Source organism: Brachyhypopomus gauderio, chromosome 11 (genome assembly GCF_052324685.1).
Source record: "Brachyhypopomus gauderio isolate BG-103 chromosome 11, BGAUD_0.2, whole genome shotgun sequence".
Taxonomy (NCBI): Eukaryota; Metazoa; Chordata; class Actinopteri; order Gymnotiformes; family Hypopomidae; genus Brachyhypopomus; species Brachyhypopomus gauderio.
The window spans coordinates 22,324,195-22,344,227 of NC_135221.1; the positions used below are offsets into that span (position 1 = coordinate 22,324,195).

Consider the following 20,033-nt stretch of genomic DNA (forward strand, 5'->3'; position numbering starts at 1 on the left):
GAGCAGTCCATGCTCTCTCCTCCGGTGCGATCGGCGGACGAACTCCACCTCCCCTTCACAGTCCCCGCAGAACACTCAGAGGGGGGCGGACTGTCCTCGTCCTCCGCATATAGTTTGCTGTCCGTGCACTCAGAGACGCCTGAGTGCACGGACAGAGGACGATCGTCCTCCTCATACCCCTCTTCCTCCTCCCCGTAGTCAGCGGGGTGTGCAGAGCGCTCCGACGGCGGGTAGTCCTCGTCGTCGTCCTCCTCCCCCTCCTCTACTACAGAAGAGGGACCTACGGGCGGAGGGAGGTAGTCCTCTTCCTCGGACTCCTCCTCCTCCTCTTCCCCGTAGTATATGGTGGACGCGTCGTCCAGCGAGGGGGGGCAGACCTCCTCCTCTTCCCCACCGTAGTTCACGGTGGAGGCATCGCACAGCGAAGGAGGGTATGCCTCCTCCTCTTCGTCCTGCTCCTCCTCCTCCTCGGAGTCCCTCTCCCCAAACTCTGCCTCCGGGGTCGAGTCCGCGACGCAAATCACACCGGGACTCTCCGACGGCGAGAGGGCGTGGGATGGAGGTGAGTGTCGCTCCCTCCAAATCCTGACCGCACCCTGGCGGAAGATCTCCGCCAGCTCGGGGTCTCTTTCCTCGACCCTCTGGGCTGAGGCCAGCTGGAGAGCGCATACCGGGTCCTCCTCCAGTTGCGCCAGCGTCGGCGGGGTTCTGCGGCGCGGGGGAGAGGAGGAAGCGCGGTGGTGCCGCTTACTGGGCTTCTTCCCCTTCTTCGGCTTGGTTTTGTAGCCTGGCATAGTTGTTGGTGTCTCGGACGGCTCGTCGTTCTGTGACGAACGGGGCGAAGCGAAGGATGAGACACGGAAGTGATGGACGTCACTTTTTATTTCACAAATAGACGTGCGATGGCGCACGAGCAACACTGAAGATGCAGACACAACGTGTAGACTTAGACAACGACGAGCACAGGACACTGCGCGAGCGCACATTAAATAGACAAACCACATTAGCCCCACGTGATCACGAGACGATTCACAGGTGAGACTTATTAATCACACGACAAAACCCTAACCACGTATATCCACTGACGCAGATAAAGCACGTGGACAACGTTGACACACGCCCAAAAGGGAGGGGCCGGGGTCCTCAACGTGACAGGTATGCAAAAATCACGGTTCGGTCACGGTTCGGTACATTTATGGTACAGTGTGGGAACAAAACACAAAACCATTTTCTTCCACAGCTTGTTGTTTATTTAACCAAAAAATTGTCAGTATACAAACGGAAACAGAAAAATTCAAAGTGCTGCTGGGTACCATTAAGTTAAATGAAATATTCTCAAATGATTAATCAATGTTAAAATTTAAATATTAAAAGTAAAAATAATAAATTCCATTTAAACAGTAAACAAAACACATGTAAAGTGCAGCACCCAGTTCCAGAATTCTAGTGTTACAATAGTCAACTTTACTCAATCTTCAATTTTTTGCCAAGAAAATCAGTTTGTCAACATTATCAGCAGTAAGAGCAGATCTGCTGGCAGTTACAATGTCCCCAGCGGTTGAAAATACCCTTTCGCTAGGGACCGAGGTAGCAGGAATAGCCAGGTAGCGCTTTGCTAGCTTGGCAATCAGGGGATATGTGGGCTCATTGGTCTTCCACCATAGAAGTGGGTCAGAGTCTACTGAAATGCTGCTCACTGCCTTGTACGCAGCAACTTCTTCTTTGACCAGCTGCAAAGTATCCTTGTCTTCTACCTGAGTCTGGAAGAGCTCACCAAACAGTTCGGCCATCGCTGACCTCTTGACAGGAGGAGGTGATTCAGATGCCTCTGGGGTGTGTGAGGATGACGTAGCTGCTGCTGTCCATTTGGCCTCCTCATGCTGTAAAATAAATGAAAGTACAAATATTTTCAATACAAACAGACATGGGCAAGCGTTTTTTAAAGGTGAAAGGTATTTTATGCACGTCATCATCATCTATTATTATTATTATTATAATTATTACTACTACTACTACTACTACTACTACTACTACTACTATTACAATACCTCTTCTTCCATGGCCACAATCTCGGTGATAAGGCTGTTGTAGATCCTGTCACGACAGGCATCATCCACATGAGGAAGAGGTTTAAACCTCGGGTCAAGTGCTGTGCATTTGTGGAGGAAATCTTGGCAAGAGTACCTGTCCTCCAGGTTTTCCCTGATGGCAGCCTTGACTTGGGTAACTATGGCGCTGTCCCCATCATTTGGCTCCATAGAGTGGAGAACTGTGGCTTTGAGGGGCAGGATCATGGATGCTGAAGGTGTAGCTTCGGAACTTATGAGTGTTGTGAGAGTCTTTAATGGCTTCAGAATGACAATCACTTCCTCAGTCATTTTCACCTCTTGGTCAGACAATATGCTGATGTCCTTTTTCTTGAGAGCCTGTTCTGTCAGTGCCACGTACACTGCTGCCTGTTGCTCCAGGTACCTTACAAGCATGTCGTAACTTGAGTTCCATCGTGTGGTCACGTCATGAATAAGACAGTGTTTCGCCAGACCAAGCATCTCTTGTTTGCGCTCTAGTATGTGTGCAGCTGTCGGGCTACGGTGGAAGAAAGCGACGACACGTCTCACCTTACCTAGCAGTCTGGCTAGTTGGTTGAGGCCTGTGGCTTTCTGAGAGGCAAGATTAATGGTGTGCGCAAAACACCCTATTTGGGGACCCATTCCAGCTTCAATCACGGCATTTACTATATTCCGGGCGTTATCTGTTGTGACGGCAATTGCTGTTCCTGACCTCTCCAATTTCCACTCCAACACAGCTTCTTTTAGCCCTTCTGCTAGGTTTGCGCTGGTGTGTTGTACGTGCATAGCCCTTGTTTGCAGGACGTGGCTAGATATATTCCACTCAGGGGATATGTGATGGGCAGTCACTGTTATATAGCTCTCGTTAGCTCTGGATGTCCATCCGTCAGTTGTCAGCGCTATCGCACATGCTTTTGTTAAGTCCTCAACGACAGTAGATTTGGTGTGTTCATAAAGGTCTGGAATGACTGTTTGGCTGAAATGTGGACGACTGGGTACTTCATAGCGTGGTTCAATCACCTTTAACATATGCTTTGTCGTGCTTTGATCCTCTTTCACCTAGCACAGCATGCTCATTGATTGCAAGAGAAAGCATTACCAGTCTTGTCTTTATCCTTTTATTAAATGTATACAAAAATACAGAGCGCTCTGGAGAGAACACACACAAGCCTATCTACTCTACCCTATGGCTCTGTGCGCAGGTCTCTGCCCGACACATTTTCCTCCTGTTCTATATAGTGTGGCCTGGGTATAAGCCCCCCCGTTTCTTTTGGACTTTCCCTAACCTAGCCTGTTAGACAAAGGCTGATTGTCTAAGACATTCACAATCCGCTGAGCTCATCTTGTTTTTTCCCTAAATCTTACAATGACTTTTGCCAATTATGATTTTCACAGACTTAATAGTGGTTCCATACATAGGAGTTGCACGTAGATCACATACGTTAAACATACAGATGTTTCCTTACTAAGAGTGGGAGAGAGGCCTTCGCTTCCTGGTCCTGTCAAACTGATATACATTCTTATTCTTCTTCTTAAGCATCCTGTTCTTTTAGAAAACGACAGGCACTTGGAATATGGGGCAGAGCATAGGCTACAGGCCTTTTCTCAGACACACTTGATAATTAGCTATTTGATTAATACTATACTGTAAGCAAAACAAAGTTATTAATATTAGAAATTTGATTAATACTTTAAGACTGGTCAAATTATATATGGATTATGATAAGCTGCTTGATCAATACTGTAATGTAAACAATATATGAAGGGATTAAAATGTAAATCTCAACAGCTTAAAACCAGCATTCTCAACAACTGAATATGTCTAAGATCCAATGCTATAAAAGCGCCGATGGATGCTGTTATGGCTTTAGCCTGATCTGAATTGCGATTGAAAGGACACTTGAACGCAGATATCAGTGGCGTTTGCGCAATGGGGGTTTTCTTTCTTGTCGCGGTAATCTTAATACTTGGGTGGTGCCGTCTCAGGTGAGTTAGCATATTTGAAGTGTTGCCCGAAACATAGCCGACCTCAGAAAAGCAATGACGACATACTGCCTTCGTTTTATCCACTTGTCTTTTTCCGTTGCAGTTTTTTACAGGGAAAGCGAAGTGGAGTGATTTTTGTTTCAATAGTTCCACAAAAGCAAAAGTAAATCCAAGAGCAGAAAGTATATGTTATGAATGCAAAACAGAAAAAAATATATCAAAAGTATATATATTTTATATAATTGGTTATTTGAAACTTATTTTCGTTTGCATTTTGACAAGTTTTTGGTTCCATTGTTTTTGTTTTTTTGGATTTTCCCAGTAAGATCTTTTGCTTCTGGAATCTCTCTTTGCTTCTGCTTCGTTTTTTGCTTCTGACTTTTGGAACACATCTACAGACCATTTAGCAATTAATTATAACCTTTGTATAAACTTTTATGGTAAAACTAAGTTTACGTGCTACTGTGAAACAGAACCACCGCGTTCCGCCATGTTTGAAAACGCTAGGAAGCTGGTGGGGTGGGCGTGGCTTGGTCCCAGAGGCGGTCTCAGAGCTCTGTGTCAGTCCGGAATCAGTGACCAATGGAGATTGCAGAGGAACGCCTTCATCTAAGACCCTCCCACACGTGAAATGTGTTGCAAAAGTCAGAAGCAAAAAACGAAGCAGAAGCAAAGAGAGATTCCAGAAGCAAAAGACCTTACTGGGAAAATCCAAAAAAACAAAAACAATAGAACCAAAAACTTGTCAAAATGCAAACGAAAATAAGTTTCAAATAACCAATTATATAAAATATATATACTTTTGATATATTTTTTTCTGTTTTGCATTCATAACATATACTTTCTGCTCTTGGATTTACTTTTGCATTTGTGGAACTATTGAAACAAAAATCACTCCATAGAACTGGGGGGTGTTCCAGAAAGCGGGTTAAGTGACTAACTCAGGGTTTGTTAACTCTGAGTTCACTAAAACCCGGAGTTTCCTGTTCCAGAAAGCGGGTTAAAACAAACTCTATGTCAGTTGCTATAGCAACTTACGCTCTGAAGCTAACCTGCTCGCTGGCAGGTTAACTTGGACCTGACCCAGAGTTACAAACACGTCATCATGACGTGTCCTTTCCTCGAAGATCATGTGGATATTGAAGCTCAGTTTATTCGCTGAGTTCTTCGTCGGGAACGCCTTATAAAACCCCGAATAGACATAGGCCTACTATCATTTTCGGATTATTTTTTTAATGAACGTTATCGTTTTCAGCACAATCCATTACTTACATCAATAACTTTATTATTATAATAACATTTCAAATATTACACATCGCGGATCAGCCCTAAATTCTCTCCAGATTGTTATATATCGGTCTTCGTTTTTTGCTAGTGGAAGTTTTCTTTATAGTGTAGGAGATGCGGAATCTGTCAGCAAAGCTACTGTATGTCGGTCTGTCCGAAAACTATGTCCGGCATTAAAATGACTAGTGCCCGGTTTTGTGGTGTTTCCTGGGCTTAAGCCAGTTATGGACATCAAAGAGGAATTCCACAGCATCATTGGTTTGTCTTTAATTCACACGGACAATAAAGAAATTAAGCAAAGGAGAAGCAATATGTAACGAACTTCATTCCATTTACATTTTAAGGATTTCCTAGAGTGATTGGCTGTATTGATGGAACCTACATATGCTACCTATTCCAGCACCATTAGAACATGAAAATTCATCCATAGCATTAATGTACAGGTACTAACCTTTATAATCCTTAATGAATAATGTACTTATCTTTAATGCTAACAAAAATAACGTAGCTATTGTAACTGACCGTTCTTCCCATCAAGATCATATGTGATGCTTCCCACCTCATCACAAATGTTGAAGTCAGATGGCCAGGATCCGTGTATGATTCCACACTGTACAACAAATCTGAACAGAGTAGGCCTGCGGTAGTTTTGCTAGTTGTTCACATGCAGTGTAATAGTTAAATCATTGCAAACCCTAGTGTGATTATAGGACATGACGGCCTCCTTCATGGAGACAGAGGGTATCCCTGCCTCTCCTATAGGCCTACCTTATGACTCCCTATTCAGATCCTGCACCTGGACCACAGTCCTGCTACAATCAGGCCCACAGCAAAACCAGGGCAAGAATTTAAATGACCCTAGGAATCCTCGAGGCCAGGTTCCAGTGCCTGAAGGGGCTCAGAGTAACCCCTGATAAGGCGTGCCACATAATAATGGCATATGTGGTATTACACAACATTGCAACCATCCAGGAAGAGCGACAGCCTACCATCTCTGACATGCCCACAGACGAGGAACCTTACATGCATGTGGGTGACAACAGAGATGGTGGAGTTGTCAGAGACTCCATCTGCAATCACTGCTTTCCACATTAAATCATGTACCACCACCCACCCCACCCCACCATCCACCCTGTAACCTTTTAATATACATTACAGTCAAATTCACTGTTATGTTTCATTATTTAATTTTTCCTGTAAATAAATATATTTTATAATATATTTTAAGAATAAGATATAGTTATGTACAGCCATACCACTTTGTACAGTATTCTTATACTTCATTTTTATCTGATGCCATGTGTGTTTCACACCACTCAGATTAGACCTGGAATTAGTAAGTGTTCAATAAAAAATATTTAAAAACTCAATTATAAAGGTGGAGAAAATAATAATATAATCGCACCCTTCTGCTAAATATAAAAATATCATTTTCACTCACGCATTAACTCTGTTGGCAATTTTTTGACATGCTGACTGCCTTTCTCTAGCAGCTACCGCAGTATTACATTTACGTTTAATAATATCTAAATATTCTGCATACGCAGTCATTAATACTTCAAGCTACAGTGGTGTGAAATACGATGTTCGGCTGATTTTCGCGTTTAAGTCCATGATAAATCCTATTTATCTGCGTTCCATTAAGAATGCCTTTTATAGTTACGCGTGAACGCGCATCTGTCTGGGTCAACCTACTCAGAGTTGAGCGACCCTGATTACTTTAACTCCGATCCGCCGTTTTGGAACCGAAAACTCGGAGTATGTCAGATCGGGGTAAGACAACCCAGAGTTCAGGGTTAAGTTTAGAGTTTGTTAACCCCGCTTTCTGGAATACCCCCCTGTTCAGTCAGACAGCTATTTGTTGTGAAACGAAGTAGTTACAATTTCAAACATTTTCTTTAGTCTACAAGTACTTTAGTCTAAATTCCAGCACTTTCAAACCTGAAACACAAAGCAATATTAAAATTCGTCAGGTAAATGTTTTTCTCCAGATTTCTGTATTTACTTTAACTATCCACCACTGCCAACCGGTTGCAGTCGGTGCTGGATCAAACCATTTTTCAGTGGGTGGCGGGGGTGTATGCACTTAATGGAAAATATGCAGATAGGTAAAAAACATGTATTTTAGCCATTGAGCTTATTTTAAGTACAGAATTTTATATTAATGAAAGATTTCAAGATTATTTAAAAATTATAGACTTTAAATAAAAAATAAATTGCTGGGCTCTTTGATGGGCCCCCCTGGCCCTGGGGCCCGGGACAACAGACCCGGTTGTCCCCCCCCCCTGTCGACGGGGCTGCCAGGGACAGTTGTAAAACTTTTTGTGATTTTTCCAATAAATCAAAAACCATTTACACTGGAATAGCCAATTTGCTGTATTATGAACGTCAATGTGTCAACTACTGAAACAATGTATTTAAGTGGGTTTATGAAATATGTACAGGTTGCTAAATTGATTTAAATACAGTCACTCCACTGTTACAACCGTCTCAGGGTACAGGGACGGTTGTAACGTATAAAATTTACATAATTAATCAAATACTCAAAATGAAAAAGATTATTTATCATTCATGACTGACTATTCATTTAATTTTTAAAAATAGGCCTAATGATTACTCACACCACATAACAAAAAAAGAGGGGAAGGCTCAGGCACCACACATGGTGTGATGGGCAGGATGCTGTAGGTGGTGTGTAGGATGCCACTGTTGCCACAGTGGGTGTTGGAGCTGTAATACATGCAACTGCATTCACTGCAGCTGCAGTGGAAGATGGAACCTGTGGTGTCACTGCTGGCAGTGGGCGATCTGTGACCAAGGATGGTTTAAAGTCGCTGTCATTAAAAATATCTATTTTAAAATACCAAATTCCATGGCATGCAAACCCTGCCTGAATATTTGATGTTGTTGCAGCCAGGGGAAGGGCACTCTTCACAATGCTTGGCAGATCATAAATGGTCATTGTCACTGACTACTTGGTTCAGTATCACCAGTTATGTTTTCATCTCATGTGAACAAGCCTGACTGCTAGTTGGACACATGTTAATCATTTCTAATTTTAGCTTACAAAACAGTAATTCTAATAATACTTGTTTGGATTCATAGATATTTGATCTCAGGACAGTATAAAAAAAAAACCTGATAGAAAAATTTAATTTTTACATTAAAAAAACTTTTGGTAATTACCTTCTCTGGGAGTTTCAAATGTGGCTCCTTTTTTGTTAGCAAGAAGACAGTCTAACTGAGCATGTGCACAGTGAGTGTAATCACTCTAGCTTGTTTCTGTTTGGAGGAATTCAAGGTGTTACAACCGTCCCATGTTACAACTGTCCCTGGTCTCCCCTACATTAAAACACCAACAAGCTTATTATGCAGCACCTATGCTGCTCTTCTGCTGTTACCAAATACGGTACTACCATCTCTTTCAATGAGATATTATTTGGAATAATTTTAATTTTATAATCCAAATTATTTGGAATAATTTCGAGAATTTTATCAGAGTAAAAGTATTAAACTAATGGAAAATATGTAGTGAAGTAAAAGTGGAAGTAGGAGAAAAAAAATAATACTCTAATAAAGTACAGATACAGCATTTTAGTACTTAAGTACAGTAGTGAAGTAGTTCTACTTCGTTACTATACATCTCTGTCTCCCATTTACTGTATAAAGCCTTCTTTCGACTTAAGTGATTTTGCGTTGTAAATGGCGTAACACGAACTTATTATTGTTCATTATTCCTGTTTCATTTCATTATTAAACGTATTTAATGTGTTTTTTGTATTCATTACTGTGTTAGGATAGGATAAGTGCTTACAGTATGTTATTTGCGCACAGTATGTACGTATGTTCCGACTTACTCCGAAATCGGTTTATGACACGATGTAGGAACAGATCAACGTTGTAAGTCGAGGACCCCCTGTATTGGGTGGGAACATATTATTATGACTTTAAAATAGGGTTCAAGAAGCAGAGAGTGTGTATGAGGATTATTGTGCCATCCACTGCACTGATAATTCCAGGAATACTTCCAATTCTATGAACCTATTCTGATTACAAGCAATGCATCTTTAGAATGTGGAAATGTTCTATATATTGGTGCATGCCACAGCAGTGTGAATTAAAAGGCCTATAGTGTGTTATTTTGACACCACTAAATGAAATTCTACTATTCAAGCTAGTAGCAATAAATATGAAATTCACAAGAGATTTGAATTTCCATAATTTCATGTTTTTATATTAGCAAATGTGCCAATGCCATGCTTAAAACCAGTGCTATTCAGTTATTAAAGGGAAATTAGCAGCCTCTGTCCTATTTGAGGTAGAACGCATGTGAGCTTGGAGTTAAGAAGTACTCAGTGAGTTATGAATGGGTCAGAAAACGCAAGAGACACAAGTTCTGAAGAGTTTTGGGAAACACTTGTAAATGTAAGAATGTTCCTAAGTACGAGGGTACGAAGTACATAGTGTTATGAACGTTTTGGGAAACGCACCCCTGATAGTCACAACAGAGCAGAGTTCCCAACTTTGGTTGACTTTAACTTCATTCCAACAGCTGGAGTATGTATGCATGTGTCTATCATAATTGTATATTTTATACAATTTGTAATTGTAGGAAATGAGTTTGATGCCTTTATACAACTTTAAAAGAACAATCACACCTACACCAAGAATGGCCAAAGTGGCTGTGTGTTTAAACATTACAAAATAGCATACAAAGGTCGGTGAAAAAATGACACACCATATCAATAGGTCAGTGTTTTTTAATGAACAACTATACTGCAGGAACTTACATTCTTAAGACATGTCAGTTGCTCTAATATATTTTTCTTTACTCATCACATTTGCCTAAAAGTATATTTTTAGGGTTCCATTTCAGTCAATGTGAGTTCACTCTAATGTGCCCTTCCTCTTAGTTCAAAATTTCTTTTGCAGTTCCACTCAACTGTGAACACAAGCCATCTTTACAAAACACGATTCATTACAATCTTTTTTATTGCAATATGTATGGTGTCTAAACACAGTTGGAAAGATCAGTTACATATGAATGGGTATTGAGATTACCCACATGTAATATCTGCAGTGAAAAAAATTTTATACAGTTCATGTCTCTTCCTTTGCTTATATTGTAATCGACTCACATAGCTGTACTCAAGTTGTAACCTTATTAAAGGATAAATCAAAGAACAAACATGCAAACAAATATTGGACCATTCTTTTCTAAACACAAAGCTTTCTTCGTTTGATCCGAGAGTACATGCTTATTTGTGTTGGTCCATAACCCCCATTTACTAGCTACTGATCTGAACGGAAAAATTAACTCTGCCCACAAGCGCAACGTGTAAGAATTTAATTACTACCATCATTAATAGTCTAAGAAATCTATTTATTGGGTAATGTATGCCTGCCTAAAGAAACACAATTTTAACACTGTATTAACATATTTGTAAATTAAAGATGTGTATATGGCTGTGATGTACATCTGGTGTGAATTTTTACCTTCATCTAATAATTTATAAGACTTCTTAAAAATTATAATGTCAATGTCAAACCAATCTTAGTTGAGTCACTTGTACTAAATCACTTTTTAAAATTTATCAGAAGTACAATCTATATGAGGATTCCAATTTAAATATTTTCAGAAAGATAAAGACTTTATATTCAGAAAAACTAAGCTCACATTAGGCAGGTTTTTCAGGAAAAGATTACTCTGTCATGGACTACAAAAGATATTATATTAGGTTTTATATTTTTGGCTAATGGTAATATTTTGTCCATGCTTTGCATTAATAGGTCTGAAAAAAGTCACATTTGCTGTAATGTGTATGATGTTCAAATCACTGAAAATAAAAACTGAAATTAAACAAGTATATGGGTTTACAGACCAACAGTCGGCACATCAAGTTTTTTTTATAAGTTAAGTGCTGGAGGCAGCTGCTCAACAAACTGCTCGTGCTATTCTGGTTCATGTGGAGAACACACATAATGTTGTCTGGCAGGTCTCTTTTTATAAGATGGCCACCGACACACTGGACAACAGTGTCTCCCACTTGTTAGCCAAACCACGATGCACTGCTGATGAAAAACATGGCCACATGGCAGTCCCATGACAAGACATTCGGTTTCAAAGGTCTCCAAACATACAACACATTCTGTGCAGTGAAGCATACTGCAGGGCCAATCATTGTCCTGTTCCTCTCCACAAGAGCAGGATTCTTTTGACTTCATTCCAGCCAAACACCTCATGTCAATATGAGGACTCTCTAACCTGTAGTGATGTTCTTGTTGGTGACTACCTGAATCATCTTTTAAAATGTGCAGCATCTTGTTTGGTGGAATATCTTGGCCCCTTAAGACATTGTCCTTTGACTGTGTGCACTTAAATTTCCAGGTTGGGAGATTTTTTATGTAGTCGATGGGAACAAGTGGGCGTAGCCAGAGATCTGGGAATGCCAACCTCTCTAGAAGAAAATTAGGATCATCATCATCCCAGTCTGACTCATTGGGGAAGTTTTGAAATGAAGCAATAGGATGTACCAAATAGCTAGTATACCAATCCCAAAGACTGGACAGCCACTCCAGGTTGTTTGCGTTTTGGTCTTCATTGCTACATCTCCTTTTCTTCTCAAAGTAGTCTATGAGGAGGCCATGGGCAAGGTATGTGCTTAAGAAAAGAGCTGGATGTGAAGAGTAGAAGGTCCAGTCAGCCCTGACCCAAGAGGCAATGGTGGTGGTATCAGCATAGCGCAGCAGTTTAAAACTATATTTATAAAAGTTATCCAAATATGGCAGCTGAAGGAATCCAAGGATAGGAAGCCAAGAAATGATCAGTAAGGAATTATAGGTCCCCAGCGTGCTGATCAAAACCACAAAGCGTTTAATGGTGGCTCCTTGTGTTATAAAGAGGTCCATCCAGGCCATTAAGTTGACCATCACCAAGCTTAAAACAAACAAGTCATTTACCTCTGGCTGGACAGAGCGAAGGAACATGTCCATGGCATGCAAGGAAATATATTCCCCAGTGCTGTTACCATATCTGTAGATACCTTCTGGTGTTTTGAGGATATATGAGGGCAACTGTTTCACCCCAATCTCATCCAAACAGGTGGCATTGTCCCAGTTGTGCACATCAACAAAGATAAACTCTATGCGCCCTGTAAATTTGATGCTGAGGGCAGAAAAAAAGGCAGGGGGTTGGAGCAATTTAGCAAACAAGAACATCTTCACAGACTGCTTTTCTCCTTTATACCAGTCATCCATCAATTGTTGTGAGACTCGGACGGTTTTTATACGGGAGGCAACGTGTGCGGTCATCCATTTGAAGATGTGTTCAGTCTCAATGCGTTTGCCATTATACTCTTTCAGCACAACCTTTCCTTTAGAAGCATAAGTCTGGGGCACCGACATGATGAGAGTGGACCTCATCCAGCCACGTTTATGGCAATACCTGATTTGTTGTAGAAAAAGAATTTATGAACACATGATTATGACATGATCAATTACTTAATATATTCAACATAGTTAGAACATTTGTGATTTAATTTAAAATAATATATTAAATTCAAAGGAGCATGTTTTACATGTGCAGCTCACATGAAATACTCAAACTGTTTTGTAGTCCTCAAATGAACCAGTTTATGCTCCATTGAGCAGGACCCTCATAAGGAGGCAGTCGTGTTTAAATAGATTTAATGCATAATCTCTGAAGCATCCAGATCACCAGGTTCACAATAATGGCTGCTTCATACTCTGAAAATCATCTTTGGAAAAATTGCTAATTGCTCCTTTAAGCATTAACAACTGCTTTCAAAGTTTGGTTGTTATATGGTCTTAAACTGAAACCGCTTACCTTGAATCATCTGAGCAATTGAACGTGCCAGTGCGAATGCCAAACTGAGAAACTTTTTGCACCATCTTGCCCCAGTTGGCAGAGCTCAACAGTGGATTTCTGTCTTGGGCTACCACCTACACAAATAATTTATTCATCTTCAAGTTAGAAATTGCTTGCAAATATTGGTACATTTCACATCAATGCTCAGAAGGCATCCACAATTGCAAAGCTGCCTAGCCAAAACTGCATTACAATAACCCTGAAATCCATAACGATACTTAACTAGAAATTTGAATAGTATTAATTAAAACAAGGAGTATGAGCAGGAGGTGTACCTGGATCAACCAGATCCCATCCTTAGTGTCTTCTACTAACTCATAAAAGTGCATCTCCCCACTGAAAGAAGTGCTTGAATCAGATCCTGTTTGCTCCTTTTTATTTTTTAAAGCAGAATAGAGCTCGCCTTGCATCAACTCTCCTGGATAAAGAAAACAAAGTTTTACCCCACAGTTGCAATGTAACATACAATTTACATGCAAGTTTTGATATTGTCTACATATACAATAAATACATATATATATATATATATATATATATATATATATATATATATATATATATATATATACACATACATTTTTTTAGTCTTAAAAAAATTTTAAAAATTACCCGAATTTTCGACCAGTTCGCTGACGTCTCGTTTGTCTGCAAGGCCCGAGTATCCCAATCCACGACACTCAAGAATTGTCTTCAACTTTTTAAAACTCAGTGTTACTGGATCCACAAGTTGTGTTGCGAAGATTCCGGTCTCATACCACACAATGGCTTCAAAAAATCGAGCCAAAACGAATAAAACAAAGAAGTAAAGGAGCAAAAAAAATATTTTTAACCACATTTTATTCACGTAGATCCTTATAGATTCATTGGTAACTATATCCCGTTTTGTGAATGATTTCCTTGACAGTCGATGCCAACGTTTGCTAAACTTAAATGACACGACAACGAGGAAGACTCCGGCTGTCTTGATGCCAAACAACCACCGAGGTGCGGGGCGGACAGCACTGCTGGGGCCGCGGGGCGGACAGCACTGCTAGGGCTGCGGGCGGACAGCACTGCTGGGGCCGCGGGGCGGACAGCACTGCTGGGGCTGCGGGCGGCGGGTCTCACGGTCTCGTCTCCATCTCCACCATCACATCCGCGTTACGAGCGTCCAGGCTAAGACGCGCCTAGCTAGCACAGGAGGCCAGTTATGGAAGACCTGCAAAGTGTGAAACACGGCAAAGGCAACCGAAATTTTCACCTGGTGGTCATTTTGCTCTGTGCCAAAGAGACTAAATAATTAAAGACCAATACAAGTTGGAAACGAGATGAGGTTAGTGATGTATTGTATTATTTCCACTGTGGCGACATTGCTGCTGGCTTGTGTTGATCAGCTGATATTCATAACAAAACGGCGCTTCCGCTTCCGCCTTAGCAACCTGATTCAAGAGCGCTTACTGAACCGAATTATTTAACCGATTATTTATGGAATTTAAATACTATGCTTGGTGATATACCAGACAATAATATATTGCATTAGAGAGTCAGGTTATTTTATATTACTTTTCGTTATTAATGTAGATCTCATGTTTCGCATAAGAAAGACTACTGTTTTACTGTAGGTATAATGAAAAACATTTGGTTGGACTACAGTAACCTAGGCTACGAATCAGTATCCTTTTGCCATGTTATCGAAATACCGTAAATATTCAACAAACAAATATTTTTGTAACGTCTTTTGTAACGTCACTGGATATTAGATCCTAATTATATTCAGTATATAATAATATTCAGTTTTGTTGCAATTACAACAAACAAGGATTAGATTTGTTGATCTCGCTTATCCGATCTCATCAGTCTCAACAGTGTTAGAAACTGTTAGAAATTTTGTGTTATCTATCTATCTATCTATCTATCTATCTATCTATCTATCTATCTATCTATCTATCTATCTATCTATCTATCTATCTATCTATCTATCTTCTCTTTCTCTCTCTCATTATATATATAAAATGTGTGTGTGTGTGTCGTCTCTGTCCTCCCCAGGGGCCTCATGTACAAAGACTTGCGTGGATTTCTTACTAAAAATTGGCATACGAACAAATCCAGAAAATGGCGTACACAAAAAAAAATCCGGATGCATCAAACCGTGCATACGCCGGAATCCATGCACATTTCTTTTGTACATCCCAATCAACGTGGAATTGTACGGAGCCCCTGAAGGGACATGGTGTAATTTTTTTTTTTCAGGTAAAAAAGTGGTGAGCACCAGATACTATCAGGTGAGCACCAGATACTATAAGGTGAGCACCAGATACTATGTGGTGAGCACCCGATACTATGTGGTGAGCACCAGATACTATGTGGTGAGCACCAGATACTATGTGGTGAGCACCAGATACTATGTGGTGAGCACCAGATACTATCAGGTGAGCACCAGATACTATGTGGTGAGCATTTTCTTGCACTCGGATGAGCACTACTTTGCAGTTTTGCCCAAGCTGCATGGATATTGGTGAGCATATTGAAATGTACTTTCAGCTAGGTCTAAAATATGAAGACATAACATTTATTCTTGCCAGTCGTCATGGATACAGCAACATAGACAATATTATCGTGTTTATTCAACAACAATTGAGAAGTGCAGGTCAGCTCCATGGTTACATTTGGATGCATGCCAAATGTCAAGAACATGGTAGAAGGAAGACGTTCGGCTAATCCTAAAGGCTCTGGATCCAAGAGGAGTTCAACTCAGAAAAGCCCGGAGACTCCATTGCCGCAAGCAGCAATCCAAAAATTGTGGGAGGGTACTACATGGAAGCTGTAGAGAGACTCAGAGGTTGCCCTAGAATAGCTAGAGGAGATCGTGGTACAGAAAATGTACAAATCAGGGATTTTCAGAGGTTTCTCCACCGCAACAGAAATGACGGAAATGCCATAGACAGCTACTTGTTCAATTCTCTTATTCCACTAGAGTGTAGCAGTAACAATTTTATGAAATTCTTTAATGATAAGATTGATAAAATTAGGGAAAACATTAGTAGTGCTATCTCAGAGCCTGTCAACATGCCAATGCACCTTGACAGCTGTCTGGTCAGCTCTGATGCCCTGTTAGAGTCCTTCTCCCCAATTGGTCGTGAGGAGCTTATTTCACTGGTGAAATCTGCTAAACCCTCCACATGCATACTAGATGCTGTACCAACCCATCTACTTAAAGAATTACTGCACAGCAATGTAGAACCGTTGCTTACTATAATAAATTATTCTCTGAGCCTGGGCTACGTTCCCAGTTCATTTAAACTTGCAGTCATCAAGCCGCTAATTAAAAAACCTGGTCTTAACCCCCAAGAACTGTCCAACTATAGGCCAATTTCTAATCTGTCATTCATATCCAAAATTTTAGAGACAGTAGTTTCTTCACAACTCTCTTCCTTCTTACAGACAGAACATGTCTTAGAGTTATTTCAGTCTGGATTTAGAGCTCATCACAGCACTGAAACAGCACTAACTAAAGTACTGAATGATTTCTTAATATCCTCTGATAAAGGACACATTTCGTTTCTCATACTGCTAGACCTCAGTGCTGCTTTTGACACCATTGATCATAATATTCTACTTAATAGACTGGAGACACTCATTGGCATAAGAGGTCAAGCACTCTCCTGGTTCAGGTCCTACCTGACAGATCGTTACCAATTTGTGCTAGTAAATAACGAATGCTCTGAGCATTCTAAAGTAAAGTATGGTGTCCCACAAGGATCTGTACTGGGCCCCATATTATTCTCATTATATATGCTACCACTGGGCACTATCATTCGTAGGCATGGCATTAGCTTCCATTGCTACGCAGATGATACTCAGTTGTATATATCTTCTAATCCAGATGATACCACCACAACTCTCAAGATTGAGAACTGCGTCCAGGATATTAAAAACTGGATGGCGTCTAATTTTCTTAAACTAAATTCTGACAAGACTGAGGTACTGATTCTTGGGCCTAAAGCTGTTAGAAGCAATTGGGCTGATATTCCCCTTACCCTAGATGGTTTTTCAGTAACACCAAAATCTACTGCAAAAAGTTTAGGTGTCACTATTGATTCTGATCTTTCATTTGACACACATGTATGCAATGTCACTAAGGCTGCCTTTTTCCATTTACGTAATATTGCCAAGCTGAGACACTTACTTTCATTAGCTGATGCAGAGAAGCTAGTTCATGCTTTTGTCTCGTCGAGATTGGACTACTGTAATAGTCTTCTAATTGGATGCTCTAAACAGTCCATAAAGAAGCTACAACTTGTACAAAATGCCGCAGCTAGAGTCCTAACCAAGGCTAGGAAATTCGATCATATTAGTCCCACTCTCGCCGCACTACACTGGCTGCCGATTAAATATCGCATAGAATTTAAAGTTCTCCTGTTAACCTATAAGGCGTTAAATGGTCTTGCCCCACAATATCTGAGTGAACTCATTGATTACTACAACCCATCTCGCCCTTTGCGCTCCCAAAATGCTGGATTTCTCCTAGTTCCAAAAATTAGTAAAACTACAGCCGGAGGCAGAGCTTTCTCTTTTAAAGCCCCTCAATTATGAAATAGCCTTCCAGCTCCAATCCGAGATTCTGACACAGTTCCAATCTTTAAATCTAGACTTAAGACTCACCTGTTTAGTCAAGCCTTCAGCTAAAATTCCCCTTGTAAGGTGTAGGGGCTTGGGGGCCCCCAGACGTAGAGATTTCTGGTGATCTGAGATGTTGATGCTGTCATCCAACTGTGTCTTGGCATCACTCTATTTGTGACTATGACTTGACTGGAAAGCAATGTCTCAGTGAGCCCTCATGCCTGTGGTCACCTCTGAACCCCTCCCTTTAGTTATGCTGCTATAGATTAGCCTGCCGGAGCCACATGCTCATCACTGGCATGTGAGCTATGTACATTTAAATCAATGGTGGTTTAAATTCATGTCCACTCAGTCTGTATTATCTATCTTCTTGCATGGCTCTACCCAAGACGATTGGATACAGGCACCTGCAGGCACCTGGGGGATGGTCTGGCTGCCGGTGGATGTGCTGATACCGGGGTTCACCTGGGGAGTAACACTGCAGTCGGAGCCTACAATACCAGCATCACTGCTCCGACACGGAATGAAAGCCTGGCATTCATCAACAGACATTTACAGTGACAATATCAAAACCCAGAACTTTCAATTTTACCTTTTACCTAGTCTGATTGTGTGAATTATGTGTGACTTGTGTATTTGTGTGTTAACGGGCCGCCCAATGGAGGATGGGTTCCCTTTTGAGTCTTGGTTCTCCCGAAGTTTCTTCCTATTCCCCACCATCATAGGGAGTTTTTCCTCGCCACTGTCGCCTTTGGCTTGCTCATTAGGGTTCTGGACCCATAGTATTGTTAACCTTGTAAACCCTGTAAAGCTGCTTTGCGACAACTTGAGTTGTTAAAAGCGCTATACAAATAAACTTTGATTGATTGATTGATTTATTCTTGGATGGGGCGAGCACAGCCAATCAACGAATAGAGAGTTGGTGGGGAATCCTAAGAAGAGAATCAATGGAATTCTTTATCTCTTTGTTCACTGATCTTAAGGACAATGGCCTGTTTGATGGATGTTTCCTGGATAAAAGTGTTCTTCAATTTTGTTTCATGGGAATTATCCAGGTAATAATTATGATTTACATATTTGTTCAATGTGAAAACTCATTGCTAATGATAAAATAAATTGCTCTCATCCTGCTGCCCATAAACATTATCTATTGCTAAAATAGAACATGTAATTGTAATCTAAAGAATGAAGTTTTATGATTCATATGATTTTACATTTACATTTATGGCATTTGGCAGACACCCTTATCCAGAGCGACTTACATTTTATCTCATTTTTATACAAGTGAGCAATTGAGGGTTAAGGGCCTTGCTCAGGGGCACCTCAGTCATAGCCTCAGGTCTGGGAATCGAACCCACGACCCTCTGGTCACAAGACCAGCTCCCTAACCACCAGGCCATGACTGCCCATTTTATGATAACACTGTTCTCATAGGCTTGTGTTACAGCTTTTAAGAAAGAAAAAAATATGATGAAGTTTATACTGTGTAATTAGTTAGTGTAAAGCTCAATCTCTCCATGTGTAAGGGGTGTTCCTTTTTGTTCATTATTTTGCTTCTTTATCTATTGTAGGATGAACTTGATGAGACCATGACAGTATGGAATTCACATATTATCAGACCATCCAAAAACGACAATGTTCCTAGCTGGCGCCCAAATGTCATGTACTTGATGCCAGAGCTGTACAGCACTGAAAACTTTCTGTTTCCAGTAGATGAAGCCGACCTTCACCTGTGCAAGAGTGACTGTACATTTCGATCAACAGTACCATTTGACCCTGATGTTTACGAGCTCTGCAATATTACCATGGCAGAATCACAGATGTCTTTCCCAAATGACTCCTTCCAAGCACTGGATTTATACATACACTTGAGGAACGAAATAAGAGCCTCCCTGTGACTTTGAGTTTGGTTTCAACATTAACATTGGACATGGACAGTGACTGCAAAACATGAGTCTTTAATAGCATGTAAATAAAACTGACATGTAAACATTACATAGTCATACAAATTTCCAGGAATAAATTAAATCTGTTTTTGAATTGAATTAAATGTTTTAAAACATGAAACAAAAAAGGCACACAACAAACAGTATGTGTTTATTCTTGAGTATGCAATAAAATGAAATGTAGTGGGTCTAACAAAAATGTCATTTAACATTCAGCACCCTGTGTGCTTTAAAATAAATTCAAGCAGAAATTGCATC

At 40.5% G+C, this 20,033-nt stretch overlaps 2 protein-coding genes and 1 long non-coding RNA gene across 3 annotated transcripts; 1 reads left to right on the forward strand and 2 right to left on the reverse strand.

The window, feature by feature from the left end:
• Nucleotides 1-1,324: 1,324 nt before the first annotated feature.
• LOC143527693 (E3 SUMO-protein ligase ZBED1-like) lies at nt 1,325-2,674 on the reverse strand. The gene is made up of 2 exons (XM_077022980.1): nt 2,049-2,674; nt 1,325-1,880 (listed from the first exon to the last, which is right to left on the reverse strand). The coding sequence occupies exons 1-2, from the start codon at nt 2,547-2,549 to the stop codon at nt 1,476-1,478; spliced, it is 906 nt and encodes a 301-aa protein (XP_076879095.1). The 5' UTR covers nt 2,550-2,674; the 3' UTR covers nt 1,325-1,475.
• A 7,410-nt stretch (nt 2,675-10,084) lies between these two features.
• Nucleotides 10,085-14,076, reverse strand: rnf103 (ring finger protein 103). The gene is made up of 4 exons (XM_077022734.1): nt 13,840-14,076; nt 13,506-13,648; nt 13,189-13,304; nt 10,085-12,786 (listed from the first exon to the last, which is right to left on the reverse strand). Exons 1-4 carry the CDS (start codon nt 14,063-14,065, stop codon nt 11,295-11,297), a joined length of 1,977 nt encoding a protein of 658 aa, XP_076878849.1. The 5' UTR covers nt 14,066-14,076; the 3' UTR covers nt 10,085-11,294.
• Nucleotides 14,077-14,400: 324 nt separating this feature from the next.
• LOC143527492 (uncharacterized) lies at nt 14,401-19,968 on the forward strand. The gene is made up of 3 exons (XR_013134141.1): nt 14,401-14,542; nt 18,219-18,884; nt 19,401-19,968. It is a non-coding gene; the product is annotated as an uncharacterized LOC143527492 (long non-coding RNA).
• The last annotated feature ends 65 nt before the right edge of the window (nt 19,969-20,033 follow it).